Source organism: Arabidopsis lyrata (genome assembly GCF_000004255.2).
Source record: "Arabidopsis lyrata subsp. lyrata unplaced genomic scaffold ARALYscaffold_1, whole genome shotgun sequence".
In the NCBI taxonomy this organism is placed as follows: Eukaryota; Viridiplantae; Streptophyta; class Magnoliopsida; order Brassicales; family Brassicaceae; genus Arabidopsis; species Arabidopsis lyrata.
The window spans coordinates 8591143-8609930 of record NW_003302555.1 but is presented as its reverse complement, the minus strand read 5'-3'; the positions used below and the strand labels follow the sequence as shown (position 1 = coordinate 8609930).

The window sequence follows — 18788 nt, the reverse complement described above, 5'->3', positions numbered from 1 at the left end:
ATGGAAGTTTTCTGCATTAACTAATGCATATAAAGCAGAAGTGCAGAACGTCAACAATTTTATTCGTCAAATTTACCTCGACCAATTTGGAGTACTAAATTACAGTTACCAGCCTTGTTAATAACCATGCAGAAAAAGTCTCCTTGAAGTCAGGCAATCTTGCTTTCACACAAAGGGCATGCATACCGTGTCAAACGAACTATCTTCACTGCATTTTAATAGAAGGGCTTAAAAGCTAACCTAACAGTTCTTATGTTATATATGTTTGTGATAAAGACTATTACGAAATACTCATACAAATTTACGTGGAAACATAAGGCAAGAGATATAAGCAAAGTAGAAGCATTCTTGTCCTGTTTCTAGAAGTTCAGCGATGATGAAATGCCTCACTGTCACCGTCATTTTCTTTGTGTTTCTTTTTCTGTCTGTGATCTGTGAATCTGAAACAAGCAAGTCAGAAGATTATATCATATATATGGGAGCAACATCTTCAGATGGCTCAACAGACAATGACCATGTTGAGCTTCTGAGCTCAATGTTAAAGAGGTGATAACCAAATTTAGAACTCTTTGATTTTATAACTATGATTAATGTTTATGCAAAAATTTAGACAGTATCTTACTTGCATCAGGAGCGGCAAAACCCCCATGCACAGATACAAACATGGATTCTCCGGATTCGCAGCGCATTTATCAGAAGATGAAGCACATCTCATGGCCAAGCAACCGGGAGTAGTATCTGTCTTCCCTGATCAGATGTTACAACTCCACACAACTCGTTCATGGGATTTCTTGGTGCAAGAAAGTTATCAAAGAGATACTTACTTCTCTGAAATAAACTATGGACAAGAATCCGAAGTGCATGAAGGAGACACCATTATCGGCTTCCTTGATTCAGGTGACCACTATGGAGCAATGAATATTTATACTCTGCTTCCAAAACAAATACTCAATGCAGCATATTCTGATGGAGGAAACAGGAATCTGGCCCGAGGCGCAGAGCTTTAACGACAGGCACATGGGTCCAGTCCCAGAGAAATGGAAGGGTACTTGCATGAGAGGGAAGAAGACACAACCTGATTCTTTCCGTTGCAATAGGTAACGAGAGACAGAGGAAAGTAGAACACATATAGAGATGCGATAAATGTTTGAATTTACCACCTCATACTTACGTTAAACGTTGCATAAACAGGAAACTAATAGGAGCAAGGTATTACAATTCGTCATTCTTCTTAGACCCCGATTATGAGACACCACGAGACTTCTTGGGGCACGGGACACATGTGGCATCAATAGCAGCAGGGCAAATAATCTCTGATGCATCCTACTATGGCCTGGCAAGTGGAATCATGAGAGGAGGTTCAACAAATTCAAGAATAGCTATGTATAGAGCGTGCTCACTCCTGGGCTGTCGTGGCTCCAGCATACTAGCTGCATTTGATGATGCGATCGCAGATGGAGTTGATGTTATATCGATATCAATGGGCTTATGGCCAGACAATTTACTTGAAGATCCGCTTTCCATCGGGTCATTTCATGCCGTGGAAAGAGGGATCACTGTCGTTTGCTCTGCAGGAAATTCTGGCCCGTCGAGTCAAAGTGTGTTTAATGCTGCTCCATGGATGATCACGGTTGCTGCCAGCACTATTGACCGTGGCTTTGAGTCCAACATTCTCCTGGGAGGAGATGAAAGCAGATTAATCGAGGTAAAAAGGTAAAAGCCAAAAACGGGACAAATCTCCATTCACATAACTTCAAAAATTTCTTTTGCAGGGGTTTGGAATAAATATTGCCAATATCGATAAAACCCAGGCTTACCCACTTATACACGCACGATCAGCCAAGAAGATTGATGCTAATGAGGAAGCTGCTAGGTAACAGTTGCCTCTTAACATTATAGAGTAACTTTGCTATACTTGTACTAATAAGACAACACAACTGCAACCCTTCAGGAACTGCGCACCTGATACGTTGAACCAAACCATTGTTAAGGGAAAGATTGTTGTGTGCGACAGTGATCTTGATAACCAGGTGATCCAGTGGAAAAGCGACGAGGTTAAGAGACTTGGAGGTACCGGTATGGTACTTAGTGACGACGAGTTAATGGATCTGTCTTTTATTGATCCCTCGTTTCTAGTGACAATAATAAAACCAGGGGACGGCAAACAAATCATGTCCTACATAAATTCAACAAGGTATCAGATGTCTCATTTCACAAGAAATTGGTTTCAAACAGAACTAATATATCATAATCCACATTGTAGAGAACCAATTGCAACAATCATGCCTACAAGATCACGAACAGGACATATGTTAGCACCATCCATACCATCCTTCTCATCAAGAGGTCCTTACTTGCTTACCAGAAGCATCCTCAAGGTATAAGCCCTTATAGTCACCATTAATATGATCTCAATAGGAATTCACAGAAACTTAAAAAACCAAAATACTGATAAACACTTCATTTTGAAACCTGTTACAGCCTGATATTGCAGCGCCAGGGGTCAACATACTGGCATCGTGGTTAGTCGGTGACAGAAATGCAGCACCAGAGGGCAAGCCACCACCACTCTTCAACATTCAAACAGGGACTTCAATGTCATGTCCCCATGTCTCCGGGATTGCTGCTCGTCTCAAATCCAGATACCCTTCCTGGAGTCCTGCAGCAATTAGATCTGCCATCATGACAACAGGTGAGAAATCAAAATCAAGTAGATACCAGTGACGGATTATAGATCGGTAGGCTACAGTTAACCCAAGTACACTCTCTATATGCAGCCGTGCAAAAGACCAACACAGGATCCCATATAACTACAGAAACAGGAGAAAAGGCCACACCTTATGACTTTGGTGCTGGGCAGGTTACTGTATTTGGACCTTCATCCCCAGGACTGATTTATGAAACCACTCCCATGGACTACCTAAACTTTCTCTGCTACTATGGGTTTACTTCTGATCAGATCAGAAAGATATCAAACCGTATACCACAAGGTTTTGCTTGTCGTGAACAAAGCAACAAGGAAGACATATCTAACATCAACTACCCATCAATCTCAATTTCTAACTTCAGTGGAAAAGAAAGCAGAAGGGTAAGCAGAACAGTGACAAATGTAGCATCACGCCTCATTGGAGATGAAGATTCAGTCTACATTGTGAGCATCGATTCACCAGAAGGGTTACTCGTCAGAGTTAGACCAAGAAGGCTACATTTCAGGAAGATAGGAGATAAACTTAGCTACCAAGTGATCTTTTCATCTACTACATCAACAATACTCAAGGACGATGCCTTTGGATCTATAACATGGTCTAACGGAATGTACAACGTGAGGAGTCCATTCGTTGTAACCAGCAAAGGCGACGATAGCAAAAATTAACGATAAACCAAAGACACCAGTGAATGAGAAACCAAAAAGTATAAAGAAGAATAAGATTAAGCAAAGACCAACACTTTAATCTCAAATATTTTTCATAAAAACCAATAGATCTTGTTAGTAGAACAAACCATTAGGTTTTCTTCTTAAATTCTAAAGACAGAAGAACTTCAAACCAAAAGAAGAGAAAGAAAAAAACCAATCCGAAATCTTGAAAGCTAAACACATCTAAAAAGAAGACTAGAGATTCCTAAACACCGATTCCAATCCAATCACTCGAAAGCCCACTTGTTCTCATTGCGAACCTCCTCCTCTTCCTCAGGTGTGTAATCGTTCTTGATGTTGAAGTGCTCACGCATCTGCTCTGGAGTTTTTCCTCTCATCATATCAGCCACGGCCTTGCACGTTAGGTCAAGAAGTCCACTGATGTTCAAATAGTTCGCAGCCTGAAAACACAAAGACACATATCGATTAGTCAAATTAAACAGATCAAAACGAGATTCAATACACTAAAACCCTAACAGAGTCCTGCAAAATCAGACCTAAATCTCCAATTTAAAAACCCTAATTCTAACAAAATCAAACCAAAACAAAGAAAATAACTACTAACCAGGATGAGATCGAAGAGAGTAGGCTGATCAACTTTGACGAAGTCGTTGTCCCATGCCTTGAGTTCATCGTTCTCGGTGGAACCACAAAAATCCTCGTCTCCGCCAGACTCAGCCGCGGCTTCAACGTGCTTCTTGCAGTACTCAATAACCTTCGCAAGGATGGCTCCAGTAACATTGGGAAGCGGAATTCCGTTATCGGCGCAGTCGTCCTCGATCATGTGCTTAATCGTCTGGGACTCGACCGCGACGGCTTCATCGATCTCGAAGGATTCACCGTCGGAGCTCTTGAGGATGATCTTCTTCGCTGCCATCGTTGCAAGATGAGGAAAAAAAAAGTGACGACTCGAAAAGTTTTGAAGAGAATCGGCGCGGCGATTGATTTGTGAAGCTCTCAAGGTTTGGGAATTTGGTGCCCTATTTATAGATCTAAGTAAAGCCCGATTCTTAATTGGTAATTAAAGTCGGTTTATTGCTTTTAAGTAAATCTACTCCTTTTAATAATAGGAAAAGTAAAAAAACAAATATTGGAATTACAGTCAGTATTAAGAAAAAAAAAATGGATATATTTTTACTTTTCCAAAAACTCAATCTTAGCTGTATTCCATAAATATTTTTACTTTTCCAAAGATTTACCGTATCTGATTTCAGAAAATACAGTTTATCTACGTGGGAAAATCATTGACTAGGGTTTTTATGTTTTAATAAAAGAAAACACCCACGTTTGTAGGTAAAATCTATGTGAATTAGATGGAAAAAAAAAATCTATGTGAAGTATGAATTATAATTAGGTATTTTGTAGTTAATATCAAGGAAAATGTAATAATTAGGTGACCAACACCAAAAATTTACCATGAATTATATTATTGAGTGGGACAAATATTGTGTTAGCATTAACAAACCAAGATTACCCAACAAATTATTTGTTTTGTATTTCTCTCATTCGTTGATCTTTTAATATTTTTTCTGGTTGTCTTCTATAGTTTTTTAGCTAAAAAAATTATTTTTATGTTAGGATATTTTCAACGAAGAAAAATGGTGAAACGGAGTAGTGGTGACGATGGTGTCAAGTCTTATAAAGACAGAAACAAGGTGGACATGACTGTTTTTCATCGGAAAATCACCATAATCGAAAATGCATGCACCTCGAACAACTGATTCCTTTAGTTGATGATCAAATTAACTTTGAGCTTAGAAAACATTCAAGTTTACTAGGAGACATCAATTCTTATAGAGCGATACATATCCACTAACTAAGGAACATAGCTCATGAATCAATGCTTACTAAAATCTTCCATCACTCAAAACAGATAGAAATCATCGTCTTATTTTCCTACAAGATGTATATACGAGTACAGAAGAATATACTTATAGCAAATACGTATTTTTTTGGTTTCTTAAACTAACAAGCACCTAAATTGCAAATGAAATAATCAATGATTAATTAGTTGATGGTAACATAAATCAATCTAAACAATAGAGACCTACAAATGGCTCATCGTCGAGAAACTAATCATACTTAAACAAGTTCTTATAGTCTAAATATAAAAAGAAAGAGAAAATTAGTGACTAAGCGAGGTTGCTTTGGATGGTACTGAGGATCTTAGGTAGAACAGTTTTGTAGGCTTTTTCAGAAGGATGGGCAAAGTCCCAGAACACGTGACTACCAGATCTCAAACATGGAATCGGAGTCATCACCGAGCAACAACATGGTTTTGCCGTGGTAAACCCTGAAATTAATTAAAATATAGAAATTAGCACCTTTGTTTTTCTCTACCATATATAGGTATTCAAAATTAGCGTGTGTTACTCAATTTTTTTACCGTATTGGCTAGGATTATTGATGACTTCAAGAAGTGAGTTATACATATCAATGTAGACGAATTTGCCATTGGGAAGCCTTTGGCTGTATTGGTTGACCAAGTTCGCTACTTTTTCATTATATACTCTAGCACCATAGTTTACATTCGGAAGACATATCAAATTTCCGGTAATTTGTCTCGCCCCTGGCAAACACCCTAACGGTAACGTTCCAAGAATTGCAAATTTTCTAGCTCCCAAATCATATAGACTCTGTTATTCATACAAAATAATCATTATAGGTAGCAAAATATTATGAAAAAAATATTATATAAATAAATTTGTGTTGTATACATTCATGAAGGTAGTTTTCCAACCGATGAGCATATCAGTGTATGCTTGGACAGTGTATCTTGTTTGTCTCTTCGGAGTTGAAAAATATGTGATGGCAAGATCGTTATTACCAGCAGAAACTAGAATCACAGCATTGGCTATAATCTCTTTGACTTTAGCTGGATCTCCAACTTGTTGGTTTAATTTTTCTATATATCTTTGAAAGTCATTCACCTGATCTTGTACCCATATAACCCCCTATATACTTTACCATATAGTAAATGAGTAAACACATATATTACTTTATCTTATTAAAAGTTTTAAGTAACAAGTGATTTACCTGTATAGATGCAGTGAATTTGTCTAACCCTGAACCTCCGGACGCAAAACAAACACCGGTAGCGAGTTCACTACTTTTAAGAAATGGGCTCCGGAAGGCAGGTAAAAGATCTTTTACCCCTAAACCGCCCGCTACATACATATATAACATGTACATTTTCATTATAGAATGATTCTCGAACTATTTGATTACTCATTAGGTAAAAAGAATGTGAAGAAAAAATTGGTCTATGCTGTATAGAGAACAATTAATACCAACTAAATCTGATAGAACTCTTCCATTCCCGAATCTTCCGGTAGGAATACGATTAGGAAAATCGCGTCCATATGGCAAAAAATTGCCTCTTGACACTGTCATGAGCAAATTGTTGTTACCGGTATCGAGAATCGAATCTCCAAATGCAAGAACCGCTGAAAATCTTCCAGTTTGAGCTTGAACACATGAAATCCATATAGAAAATAATACTACTAGAACTTTGATGGCTGTATTTTCCATATCAAAGAAATTTTAAGTTTTTTTTTTTTTTCTAACTATGTTTTTGTTTTGAATTTTAGTTTTTTTTTTTTTTTATTAATTTTTTTACTTTATCGTCTTACTTTTTAATTTTTTTATACACAGGTGAAGGGTTGAGAGAGTTCATCGAGTCCCTTGAATAATGGTATGAAACTTGTTTGTTTTTGTGGTTAAAGAACAACACTCTTCCCTGTATCACTGGACTGATTATATATATTTAGCCAAACCAGCAAATCAAGCCTTACCACTCAGTTTTATTCAATTATTTGACTGATTTACCCCCACAACAATGTGCAGATTAAATCATATAATTTGGTTATATTTCATGTTATATAGTTGCTACTTTACTTCAGAGACCTACAATATTATTACATTATCATGACCTAAAAAGAAAAAGATAATCATTATATAAAAAGCTGTATTGGAAGATAGCTATAGATCAAATGAACTGATTGATTTTGATATGATCTTTTGAAACCGTGTGAAGAGTGATAAAAGATTCTCTTAGAATCAATTCATCTTTGCCAAAAAAAAGAAAAAAAAAAGAATCAATTAATAATCAATATATATATATATATATAGTGACTTACAATAATTTTATACAATTTATAACAACTGCACAAGCTTAAAGAAAGCAAAAGCGTACAACGTGAGTCATTTACTACTCACTTTAAATTGTGGATGTATTTCTCAAAAAGTATTTTGGTTAAGATTTTATAGAATCTTTGGGTAGGATGGAGACTATCCCAAAACATGTAAGCAGATACATTGGAGCACACAAATGTTGTGAATCGATTGCAAAGTAGACCTGCTTCCAAAAATCCAGTTCCACAACAACCTTTCTTTATTTCTTCAAAACCTGCATTAATTCTCAACCCAAGTTATATATACATGATCCCATGAAATTAGTACTTATAAGAAATATTCACGGTCCAATATTTACCATAATCTGCAGAATTTTCCAAGATGTGACTGAAAGCAGAGTATATGTCAATGTAAATGAGATTGGAATTTGGTAGGTTTTTTGCCAATTGGTCCAAAGTGATGGACAGTTTGACGTTGAAAAGCTGAGAAGCATAGTTTATATCTTGAGCACACTCTCTACGAAGACCTCCTTTTAGAGTTCTTAGTATTGGTACGCAGCCAAGTGGTGGTGTTCCTAGAACTGCTATTTGTCTTGCTCCATATTCATATAATTGCTGTTCAGTTGTATCCATAGAGATAGGTTATTGTTATCACAAAAAAAAAAAAAAACATTTAGTTATTAATTTATTTACGTTAGTGCCAGTAAAGAAAATCTTTGAAAGGAAATTGCTAAAATTGTCATTTTTATGTATGTATACCATATATTAATTAATTAATGAGAAATTGTTAAAAATATCTCTTTTGGTGTGCCCTTTTTTAAAAATGTCCCTTTTAGATGTCCATTTTCAAAAATTCCCCTTTTTAAATCTGAGATTTTTATAAAGTTCTATTAGGTTTATAAGGTACTTATGGATTGTAACTACTACTTGAAGACTCGATCCAAGTATTTATAAGGTTTTATAAGGTGTTTTTAAAGGTTTTACAAGTTATTTTAAAGGATTTTTATGGTTTTTCAAAGGTTTTACAAGATATTTTAAAGGATATTAAAGGTATTTAAAATGCATTTATAAGGTATTTATAAAGTATTTATAAGATTTTAGATACATAGAAATGTAGTTTGTGTATGTTTTAATAATATTACATACATATTTGGGTAAGTCTTATATTTTTAAGAGCCTTTTTTATAAGGTTTTAAAAAAGGGGTATTTTTGAAAAGTGACATTTTTGCAACAGCCTCATTATTAATTATTAAACATAATCATGACCATATTTAGTTTAGTTTAAAACCTTTGTAAAACAATAATTCCTTTTGGTAATAATTTCACATTTTATCCCAAAAAGAAAACATTAATCATGACCAAATTCAATATTGTTGGTTGTCAAGTTTATGTACATCTAGTCATCTACATTGTTATTCTATTAAGTACCTTAGCTCTTTTTTTGTATAAAATTAAATTTATCAATAGCTACACTGTTTTTTACTAAGATTATTTTTAAGAAGCAAAACTAAAAGTCCTAAAATTCTAACAAGTTGATTTTACTACCTTTGACAAATGTCGCTTTTTAAAAATTAAATACATTACATGCAAATTTTTGGTATTATGATAGTTTTAGAGTGTCTTCTTATCTTACAATAAATCATAATATATAGTTTTTGAAATCATTGAACGTAATTGCATGAACTTTTAATTTTATTTGGAGTGTAAGTTTCTGAACTCTAGGAAAAAAAAAAGATGGATGATGAGGTACGTACCATAACAAAACTTGCGGCAGAATTAGCCATCTTTGAAGTAAAGTAGTGAATATCGTCTTTGAGCAATTGAGCACCTTGACCATAGTATGTAATAGCCAAATCGTTGCTGCCGGCGACCACAACAGATAATCCCTTGGCTAACAATTGATCGGTCTTGTCTTGCCCAATTAACCTCTTTACTCTCGATATGTGTCGTTGGAAATATGTCAATTGGTCCAACATTGACTTTACTCTCTGATTATATTTTGCCCAAATGATTAGGATAAAAGATTAGATATATATATATAACCTAGAGAGGATCGATTTGCATCTTACAGATATTCTGGGTGTCAAATGGTAATAGCCACTACCACCTGAAGCAAATGATACACCGGTGAGAAGATCTTCTAGTTGTACATTGGGGTCAAAATATGCTGGTACAATTGGTTTTACTCCCAAATATTCAGCTGTAAATTTAAATAAATACAAAAACCAAAAAACAATACTTAGACAAATTGAAAAATAATCATAAATATAAAAATGGAATTATTTTTCTTTTTAACTTCGAAAACGTATTCATTTTTTTTTCAAACTCTTTTCCTCATTAATTTGCTATTTTGTCAATGTTTAAAGCAAGCAATAGTATTGATAAAACAAAATTATACATACTATACTTTCTTTTTTGGGTTCTGTTCAATTAACAACCTAACATATTATTTTAAACAAACAAAGAATTTAACACATGATCATAATATATACTATAACCTAGTTATTTGTGATAGTATTATCACTCTATCACCAATTATGTTCAGACTCTCATAATGTACATGCTATGAAATAAACAAATCTTCTAAGAGTCCGGCACAAAAGAAGAGGAAAGAAAGAGAGAGTACGAACATATATAATCGGAAACGACCTTTCCGTTGCTGAATCTACCAGTTGCAACTCCGAGCGGAAAATCCATACCATAAGGACTAAAATTACATTTCATTTCTGTTGTTAGATTATTGTTATTTCCCGTATCTATGATCGAATCCCCAAAGAAAAACACTGCCGGTGTGGTTTTGTTATGTGGTGATGGAGATGGGCCAGGTGATGGGCCTGACCCAGATTCTGGCGGTGGCCATGGCCGCAGACGTTGGTGGTGGATCACTTGGGAATGGGTGGTGGTCACGAAGAATATACAAAATAATGGTAAAAGAAAGAAAACACATCCAGTTAATCTCGAATAAATCAGCCTATATTGTTTCATGGTTCTATACCTATCAATCTCTGAAATAAAAAAGAAAAGCTTCTCTAACAAAAAATAAAGATGAAAATTTTACCAACGATACTCTTTTGCATGTGTTTATACCACTAGCTAGTGATGTCACTCTGTATGTGTGTACATTTTAATCTCTATTTGGACATGCGATTTTTGTGCCGTGTTAAATTAAAGTTGCGTATGTCTCCAGGCTTCTTTTATCACACGTTTTGAGAATTTCCTTACATTAAAATTTCCTTATTAAGATCCATAAAGTATTCCTACGCAAGTGTAAACCAGTTGCCAATCGAACTTAATTCTCTCACGGACTGATTTGCTAAAAGCTCCTCAGAAAGAAACTATTTATATGATCATCAGCAATGTATAGAAACATATATGATCAGTAAATTTTTGCTTATATTTTATCTTACTAGTGATGGATATTTCAGTATGGTTTATCTTTTATTTCATAATGACTAAAATTTGGATATTTGAAATCATGTAAATGAAATTTTCTATTAAAAGCGAATTAAGAAAATAGTAAATACATTGTTTCGGGCATGCGATGTATGTGACGGTGTGTGAAGTGTCTCTTTCTGATCACACATTTTTTAACCTCCTAATATTTAGGTTCTTCTGCGGGTATCAATCAGACTCAACTCTTTCGGGCACTTCTGGTTTTACTACTCAAGAGCATTTGAAGTCCATCAATCAAAATGTCTGCGATTTCTTGATATGTCCCCATAGTTTCCTAGATTATACCATACATTATTTTAGAAATGATAAGAACCCATTGGATGTACCCTGCTGAAAACATGTTTGGTTCAGATTTTCTTGTTATCAAATATGGTAGCCGCGCTGGTGTAAGAAATTTGTTCGGTGTGGTTTCAACTTCTCAAAGATCTAAATCCCCATTTTCATATGAACTTATTTGTATTTTCAAATTGAATTTTTATCGGATAACGGGCCTCTTTATGATTTTAGTAGCTTATATGCAAAGAGTTTGTCTATAGTAGACCTGAAACTCAATTGATCAAGTCGCACTCATCTATCCTAAGAAAACGAGATTATGTATAGTCTAAAATTTACCGCTTTAGTTTTTTTAACACATGGAGTATAATCCTAGAAAATAACTGAATCTCTCATTCAAAAAAAAAAAACAAGAACTAAGAAATTACAGATTAAATTTATTTGGCCATTACACCACAAACATGATCATACACTAATACAAACATGACTCGATGGGGATTCAGTTTGACACAAACGAAAAATCTTACATTACTATCTCAAATGTTGTTTGCTTAACTACATTTTTAGTCACAGAAACGGCCCATGTCTTCTACATCATTAGTACATAGCAAAAGATTTTATTTTCATATGAGATAAATCATGTAATATTATTTAGATAAAACATGAAGGTATTCTTTAATAAGTACTTTGTTTATAGTTTTATAAGCTCTTTGCGTAGGATGCACACCGTCCCAAAACAAATAAGACGATGTATTGGGACAGATTTTCGATGTAGCCTTCTTGCAGAGGGCACCTCCGCTTAATAATCCTGTTTTGCAACACGGTTTCTTTGTCTCCTCAAATCCTGCATGCAAAAATTGTAAAATTCATATGCATGATCATATATTATAAATAACTTAAAGTGTTATATGAATTGCCACATTAAATTATTTACCATAAGCCCCAGGAGTTTCTAGCATCTGACTGAAGATAGTGTAGATGTCCATATAAACAAGTGTAGAATTTGGTAGGGTTTTTGACAATTGACCCAAAATAAGAAGGAGCTTGGAATTGAAAAGCTGAGAAGCATAATTAAGCTCTTCATTGCATATTTTCTTTTTCTTTAATCTTTGTGATGGTACACATCCAAGTGGTGGTGTTCCGATCACTCCAATACGTCTTGCTCCATACCCATACAATTGCTGCCCAATTTATACATTTACGTTATTTTACTAGTTTAAGGAAATTAAATCATGTTTGTGAATTTGGAAAAGCAAAAAAAAAAAGGAGGATGTGGAAGCTATAATAATACGTACCAAAACGAAACTGGCGGCAGAATCAGCAATGATAGTGGTATAAGAGTCTATGTCATTTTTGAGTCGTTGAGCACCACTTCCAAAATATGTAATGATCAGATCATTGCTTCCGGCGACGACAATTGCTACTCCTTTGGCTATTAGTCAATCTAATTATTAATCTACATATTTGAGTCAATCTGAATAATTTTCAGAATAATTTATCTTATTTTTTGTTATTCGGTATTTAAATATTCATTTCTTCTCACTTTTTCAATTACTAAATCAAATGATGATTATGGTTGCAAATATAAATTACTCCATATAAAAATGATGATAAAAGTGATTCGAACTTACGGCTGCTTCGGATGTCGTAGGATTGTAGCCAGCACCACCCGATGCAAAAGATACGCCCGTAAGAAGATCGTTTGGTTGTACCTTTGGGTCTAAATATGCCGGTACAGTTTCTTTTACTCCCATGTATTTGGCTATTCGGATTATAACAAAAATATGCAATTAGAAGAATTTATAATTGGTTTTCCTTCCTTTTTTTTTAAGTATGTTGAAAATTTGTAATTAATGGTCAATATCAATCTATTGGGCCAAGGTCCGGCCCAAAAGAAAATAATGGAGAGAGGGAGAGGGAGTACGTACATAAATAATCGGAAGCAACCATTCCATTGCTGAATCTACCAGTGGCAACTCCGAATTTGAAATCCATACCATAAGGACGATAATTACTTTTTATCTTTGTTTCTCGATTATTGTTATTTCCTGTGTCGAAGACGGAATCCCCAAAGAAAAACACGGCTGGTATGGTTTTGTTCTCTGGCTTAGGTGGTGATGGGGCAGGTTTTGGCGAGGGGGCAGGCGTTGGTGCTGGAGCAGGTTTTGGAGGTGGGCCATGTGGTGGCACAGGCTTTGGAGTTGGGACTGGTGGCTTAGGTGGTGATGGACATGGCGCTGGCTTTGGTGCTGGCGGTGGCGCTGGCTTTGGTTGAGGCTTAGGTGGTGTTGGTGGGCATGCTGGTGGTGCTGCTGGCTTTGGTTGAGGCTTAGGTGGTGGTGATGGGCATGGAGATGGACTAGGTGCTGGTGGTGGCTTGGGTTGAGGCTTTGGTGGTGGTGATGGGCATGGAGATGGGCCTGGTGGTGCGACAGGTTTTGGTGATGGGCCAGGTGGTGGGGAAGGCTTTGGTGATGGGTCAGGTGCTGGTGGATTCATTGGCCACGGCTGTGGATACGGTCGTGGCCACAATGGCCAAGGCCAGAGCCGTCTGTGCATGACCTGAGCATTGGTCGTTGTCAAGAAGAAGATACAAAATGATAACAGAAAGAAAATACAACGAAATATTCTCGAATATGAACAAGGATCGACCAAGGAAGATCGCTTCATAGTTTTACTACAAGTAGTAAAATCAGTTTTCATTCAAGTGTTTTGCCACTGTCATGGCAATATCTAGGTGCGTGTGTGTATATATATGCATTATTACGTAGATTAGGACATGCCATTTATGTGGCCTTGTTGAAGTTGCTTACGTCTCAAGGCTTCTCTTATCACACATTTTGAGACTTTCCTTATATTCGGTCTCCAGTTTCCAGTTGGAACTTAAGTCTCTCTATCATCTTTTGTGACTTCTCAAAGCATAGAAGTTCTTGAGAAAGAAACTCTATTAAATTTTCACTTTCTTTGACTTAATAAGAAAAGTTTTATCAGAAGTCAGACAACTAGTTTGATTATTGGAGTTAGGGTTTATGCCTTTATGGCTATGTAATAGTAATATAGGTGAGAGCATCATTAAGGGTAGTTCCTTAACATAAATCTTAGAGATTATATAATTAAAATTAAATGGAAAATGAGAGTTAAACTTAAGGAACCTTCCTTAGATAAGAAATGTTTATTCACCTAAGAGACGGACCGGTGTCGTTCACAGAATGGGGCTTGGTAAAACACGAGGAAGGAAAAAAATTGTTTCGCGTTTTTCTCTCTCTCTTTTTTCTCTGTGACTGAGAAACCAAAGAGAAATCTTCTCAGTCTCAAATCTTCGTCTCCTCCGTTGATTGTTTAAGTTGGTGATCGGAGGATGGCATCTTCATCATCTCAACGGATGGCGGCTCTTCTCAATCCGATTCGCTTCTCAGGTAATCCTTACTCCCTCCGACGACTTTTTCCTCAATTCTTCGTCTTTCTCAATTGAATCTGGAAATCGTTATCTGGGTCGTTATCTTTTTCAATTTCATTGTAAATTTTGCAGTTTGAATCAATTGCTCTTTTTTCTAAAAGCTATACATGCAGTTGAATGCAGAGATTGGAGAATTTGATGAAGCCTTTGCAATTTGCAAGGGATTAACCTTTTTTCCAAGAGGTAGAAGTAAACATTGAAGAACTGAATTTGGCACTAAATAATGAGCAGATGGATAAAGAGGTAAGGAACCACATGATATGGTGTCAAGCTCCTTCATGAAACTAAATTGGATTATGTGATATAATTTATTATGAAGTTACCTTGATCGAGTTGGTGAAGAAACAAATCCCGTTTGTCAATTAGGTGATCTGCATATGCTTGAATTTGGAAGACGTTTTCTGCTCATGACATGTGTATTTCTCTCTACAGATTTCCAAAGCAAAGTTTGACCTTGTGCAAACTGTCCAAGAAAATGCAAACGTTCGTCACAAATTGTTCAATCCCTGGTATATTTTTGTTCCTACTAGCACTGGTGCTAAGATCAAAATTTGTGTATACACTAGTTTAAATGTTTGTTGTGGAGACAGGGAGCTTTAGAAGTAGGGATGTTAAATAGGGTTTCCCAGCCCAACCCGGCCCTATTTATTTAAAGCCCAGCCCTAAGTGAGCCCTAACCTTTTTTAAGCCCTAAAAAAATTTAAAACAGGGTTATGCCCTTTTCTGGCCCTTTCTAGCCCTTAAGTTTTTTTTTTTTATATTTAAAGAAAAAAAATTTTCAAACAAAAACAATTATAAGTTAATAACACTATTGTTTTATATCAAATGGAAACACTATAACACCAAAACATGTAAAACATTGTTTCTTGTCGTTTATACTCATCAGAAAATTGATCTTTTCTACTTAATCCAAACATTCAAATCTTTTCTACTTCATCCAAAAAGTTTTATATTTTCTACTTAATCCCAAATTTCATTTTTGCCACTTAATCCAAAAATTCAACTTCGTAATGGTCACTAGAACTCGACTTCGTGATCGAGCTATGCATCAACAATTGAAGAAGGATTTGGTCGAGCATATATAGACAAAATTTTCTAGAAATCAAGTTTAAAACATTTGTGCTTTATGTTATGTATCTTATAAATTGTATTTCATGTATGTTTTAAATTTTTTAATTTGCAACAATTATTAAGTTTTCTAAAATTACAAAATTAATTTTTATATTAATTTTTTTCTTCTAAAAACCACATGTTAAGAGCCTACCATTGGAGACACATAAATCTTAAAACAAAAATACAATATCTTAACTATAACTTTTACAAATTTAATAATTAAAGACTCCCAAGAGCCAACATTAAGAGACCCTTGATAATCATGCTCCGATGCATGTGCGACTGTGTCTGAGGATGAAAAGTTCCTAGTGGATTGGCCTTCTTTCAGACTTTCGATTTAATAGCCGTATAATATGATTTAAATTTATTTAATTTAACTTTGTTTCCACCAATCGTTTTTTTTTCCTTCTCTTTATTGAAATGAGATGGATTCGATCAAGTAAAAGAAACCAGAAGGTGTGTCAACTAGGCTGGATTTATCACACAATAATTTAATTAACAGCATGTTAGTATGTTACACTCTTTACTCAGCAGCTTCTATTTTCAAGAAGAAAAAAATGTTCCCTAAATATTATTGTTCTAATTAATGGGTGTTAGCCGATCATCATTTTTCACCGATTATTGTCGAAGTACACAGAATAAAATCATTAGAAGAACAACTGAATTTCTCCCTCCAAGTCAATTTATATGTATATATAATAAAATAAACATGTTTTAAGACATTAATCCAAATGAGATACAGCTTTTATTTAGCCAAACTCCATCTCAAACATTATCAAATGTATCATCTTAAAATTACATTTATTTATTTGTCATAGAACGGGCCCATGTCATTCTCTACAAAGTTTTGGCTTAAGATCTTATAAGCTCTTTCCGTTGGATGGTAAGAGTCCCAAAACATAAAAGAAGACACATTCTTGCAAAGAAGTGAAGTAAATTTGTTGCAAAGCGGACCTAATTCGACTAGCCCCGTCCCGCAACATCCTCTATCAATCTCATCAAATCCTGCAAAAATTCCCCAAAAAAATAACATCAATCTCAAACTTATTCTCACAAATTAAAAACACCATTAAATTAGTAGTTGAGCGTTACCATATTTTTTGGGGTTTTGAATCATATCATTGAAAGAAGAGTAGATGTCAATATACACCAATGTGGTATTTTTCATGGTTTTAGCCACTTCGTTCAAACTTGTGGAGAGTTTGGAATTAAAAAGCTGAGCTGCAAAGTTTAGTTCATCAGCACATTTTCTAGTAAGTCCTCCTCTTGTGGTTCTCTGTATCGGTATACACCCAATCGGAGAAACACCAATGAATCCTATTTTTCTTGCTCCTGATTCATACAGTTGCTGCCAATATTAAACTCATATTCATTAGGATTGACTTACTAGTTCATATAAACAATTGGATCAGAGAGAATTAGTTTCACGTACCATAGCGAAACTTGCAGCAGAGCTAGCCATAAAAGAGGTATATGTATCGATGTCATACAAGAATTCTTCTAAGTGTTCACCATAGTAGGTATTAGCCAGATCGTCGCTGCCCGCTACCACAAGGGCTAGGCCTTTGGATATTATGTGCTCGGCTTTCTCTTTTCCCACAAAGCCTTGCACTTTCTCTATGTATTCTTGAAAGTATGTCAATTGTTTTGACATCGATATCGCACTCTACGTATACCATTACATATAAAACCAATTCAAATCATACGGAAATATTAAAAAATGAAGGAGATAATTTCGAAAACCAAAGAATTGACGTTATTACTACTACGATAGGTGTCAAAGGATCGTAGCCAGAACCACCCGAAGCAAAGGATACACCAGTGAGTAAATCTTCCTGGGTCAGTCCCGGTCTCAAATATGCCGGTACAACTGGTTTTACTCCTAAATAATCCGCTATGAAATTCGGAAAAACAAAAAACCAACTTTCATAAATATATTGCCATCGAAAGTATACATAAAAAAATACTATTATCTTCAACAGCATTCTCTAGTTTAGAGTAAGTAAATTTAATTTTCATATGATACCATACCATGACATATGAGCCTACGTAGAAACTACATATAGAAGCATATATATTTTGTATGTATATATAGTTTCTATCTTTAATCTCATGATATGATAAAGGAGAGGAAAGTCACCTATAAAGTCTGAAGGGATTTTGCCGTTGCAAAATCTGCCAGTGGGAACTCCATCTGGAAAATTCATGCCATATGGAAGAAAATTAGCTTTAATCAATGTCAAAATGTAATCGTTATTTCCTGTGTCTAAGATCGAATCCCCAAAGGCAAAGATCGCCGGAAACGTCGTGTTATGTTTCCTAGGTGTCACTGGTCCAGGGTTTGGCCCTGGACTCGGACATAGCTTAGGCTCTGGTGCCGGGGCAGGCCCTGGATTTGGTCCTGGCTTTGGAACTCGCGATAAGCGGTTTGCTGAGGCATGCATTGTCAAGAAAAAGATATAAAAGAGTGAGAGAAACAAAACACATTGAGATATTTTAGAACTAGACAAAGAACAAGAAACCACAGTAGCTTGCAACATATTCACAAGATAATCTTATATGTCTGATAAGAAAAAGGGAATTTCGTTGTAAACTCCAAATTATAAAGAGTGGGAGACTCAAGTAGCCAAAGTGTTTTATTACTCACATAGGAAAAAAAATTGTGGAGACAAGCATGCGCTTTAGATGGTTAGAAGAAGAAGAAACTTGTCTCTTATGGCTTCTTCTCATTCACACAAATCGAGCTTTCCTTAAATTCAGTAATCCATATACTACTCCCACTCTCGTAGTCGTATTACTATAATATCTACACTATAAGAACATTGTTTCTTTCGAAAAAAAACCTCGAACAAATGATCACATACACGAGCTCGAGAAAGAGCAAGTATCGACAAGAATATTGAGTTTTTGAAACGTTATATAATACTTGAAGTTTATTTACCCC

At 35.4% G+C, this 18788-nt stretch overlaps 6 protein-coding genes and 1 long non-coding RNA gene across 7 annotated transcripts; 2 read left to right on the top strand and 5 right to left on the bottom strand.

Moving 5' to 3' along the window:
* On the top strand, positions 1-3478 carry LOC9326436 (subtilisin-like protease SBT5.1). The gene is made up of 9 exons (XM_002893044.2): positions 1-546; positions 632-897; positions 980-1097; positions 1192-1705; positions 1773-1873; positions 1952-2194; positions 2264-2378; positions 2482-2692; positions 2778-3478. The coding sequence occupies exons 1-9, from the start codon at positions 374-376 to the stop codon at positions 3371-3373; spliced, it is 2337 nt and encodes a 778-aa protein (XP_002893090.1). The 5' UTR covers positions 1-373; the 3' UTR covers positions 3374-3478.
* On the bottom strand, positions 3439-4400 carry LOC9326435 (SKP1-like protein 4). Its single transcript, XM_002890327.2, has 2 exons — positions 3981-4400; positions 3439-3816 (listed from the first exon to the last, which is right to left on the bottom strand). Exons 1-2 carry the CDS (start codon positions 4290-4292, stop codon positions 3643-3645), a joined length of 486 nt encoding a protein of 161 aa, XP_002890373.1. The 5' UTR covers positions 4293-4400; the 3' UTR covers positions 3439-3642.
* Positions 4401-5256: 856 nt separating this feature from the next.
* On the bottom strand, positions 5257-7420 carry LOC110225175 (GDSL esterase/lipase At5g63170). The gene is made up of 5 exons (XM_021014203.1): positions 6706-7420; positions 6452-6582; positions 6133-6369; positions 5802-6051; positions 5257-5708 (listed from the first exon to the last, which is right to left on the bottom strand). Exons 1-5 carry the CDS (start codon positions 6944-6946, stop codon positions 5548-5550), a joined length of 1020 nt encoding a protein of 339 aa, XP_020869862.1. The 5' UTR covers positions 6947-7420; the 3' UTR covers positions 5257-5547.
* Positions 7421-7531: 111 nt separating this feature from the next.
* On the bottom strand, positions 7532-10839 carry LOC110225174 (GDSL esterase/lipase At1g20120). The gene is made up of 5 exons (XM_021014202.1): positions 10179-10839; positions 9618-9748; positions 9303-9536; positions 7908-8163; positions 7532-7823 (listed from the first exon to the last, which is right to left on the bottom strand). Exons 1-5 carry the CDS (start codon positions 10531-10533, stop codon positions 7630-7632), a joined length of 1170 nt encoding a protein of 389 aa, XP_020869861.1. The 5' UTR covers positions 10534-10839; the 3' UTR covers positions 7532-7629.
* Positions 10840-11675: 836 nt separating this feature from the next.
* Positions 11676-14013, bottom strand: LOC9326434 (anther-specific proline-rich protein APG). Its single transcript, XM_021014201.1, is given in 4 exon segments — positions 11676-12118; positions 12209-12455; positions 12570-13036; positions 13203-14013. Coding segments are annotated over 4 exon segments (1686 nt in total). The 5' UTR covers positions 13978-14013; the 3' UTR covers positions 11676-11921.
* A 352-nt stretch (positions 14014-14365) lies between these two features.
* Positions 14366-15334, top strand: LOC110225177. Its single transcript, XR_002329587.1, has 4 exons — positions 14366-14690; positions 14845-14974; positions 15164-15240; positions 15322-15334. It is a non-coding gene; the product is annotated as an uncharacterized LOC110225177 (long non-coding RNA).
* Positions 15335-16508: 1174 nt separating this feature from the next.
* Positions 16509-18552, bottom strand: LOC110225438 (GDSL esterase/lipase At1g20120). Its single transcript, XM_021015197.1, has 5 exons — positions 17985-18552; positions 17608-17738; positions 17277-17510; positions 16937-17192; positions 16509-16849 (listed from the first exon to the last, which is right to left on the bottom strand). Exons 1-5 carry the CDS (start codon positions 18382-18384, stop codon positions 16650-16652), a joined length of 1221 nt encoding a protein of 406 aa, XP_020870856.1. The 5' UTR covers positions 18385-18552; the 3' UTR covers positions 16509-16649.
* Positions 18553-18788: the final 236 nt, after the last annotated feature.

What these genes read in the sequence shown, in the direction of transcription:
- LOC9326436 (XM_002893044.2), top strand. Translation starts at nt 374, where the DNA reads ATGATGAAATGCCTCACTGTCACCGTCATTTTCTTTGTGTTTCTTTTT. An exon ending in GATTCTTTCCGTTGCAATAG is followed by an intron (nt 1,098 to 1,191) that starts GTAACGAGAGAC and finishes TTGCATAAACAG; the next exon opens with GAAACTAATAGGAGCAAGGT. An exon ending in TCCTACATAAATTCAACAAG is followed by an intron (nt 2,195 to 2,263) that starts GTATCAGATGTC and finishes TCCACATTGTAG; the next exon opens with AGAACCAATTGCAACAATCA.
- LOC9326435 (XM_002890327.2), bottom strand. Translation starts at nt 4,292, where the DNA reads ATGGCAGCGAAGAAGATCATCCTCAAGAGCTCCGACGGTGAATCCTTC. An exon ending in CTCTCTTCGATCTCATCCTG is followed by an intron (nt 3,817 to 3,980) that starts GTTAGTAGTTAT and finishes TTGTGTTTTCAG; the next exon opens with GCTGCGAACTATTTGAACAT.
- LOC110225175 (XM_021014203.1), bottom strand. Translation starts at nt 6,946, where the DNA reads ATGGAAAATACAGCCATCAAAGTTCTAGTAGTATTATTTTCTATATGG. An exon ending in AGTTCTATCAGATTTAGTTG is followed by an intron (nt 6,583 to 6,705) that starts GTATTAATTGTT and finishes ATATGTATGTAG; the next exon opens with CGGGCGGTTTAGGGGTAAAA. An exon ending in AATTCACTGCATCTATACAG is followed by an intron (nt 6,370 to 6,451) that starts GTAAATCACTTG and finishes TAAAGTATATAG; the next exon opens with GGGGTTATATGGGTACAAGA.
- LOC110225174 (XM_021014202.1), bottom strand. Translation starts at nt 10,533, where the DNA reads ATGAAACAATATAGGCTGATTTATTCGAGATTAACTGGATGTGTTTTC. An exon ending in GGTCGTTTCCGATTATATAT is followed by an intron (nt 9,749 to 10,178) that starts GTTCGTACTCTC and finishes TTAAATTTACAG; the next exon opens with CTGAATATTTGGGAGTAAAA. An exon ending in GGAAAATTCTGCAGATTATG is followed by an intron (nt 7,824 to 7,907) that starts GTAAATATTGGA and finishes GAATTAATGCAG; the next exon opens with GTTTTGAAGAAATAAAGAAA.
- LOC110225438 (XM_021015197.1), bottom strand. Translation starts at nt 18,384, where the DNA reads ATGTTGCAAGCTACTGTGGTTTCTTGTTCTTTGTCTAGTTCTAAAATA. An exon ending in CTTTGACACCTATCGTAGTA is followed by an intron (nt 17,511 to 17,607) that starts GTAATAACGTCA and finishes TGGTATACGTAG; the next exon opens with AGTGCGATATCGATGTCAAA. An exon ending in TCAAAACCCCAAAAAATATG is followed by an intron (nt 16,850 to 16,936) that starts GTAACGCTCAAC and finishes GAATTTTTGCAG; the next exon opens with GATTTGATGAGATTGATAGA.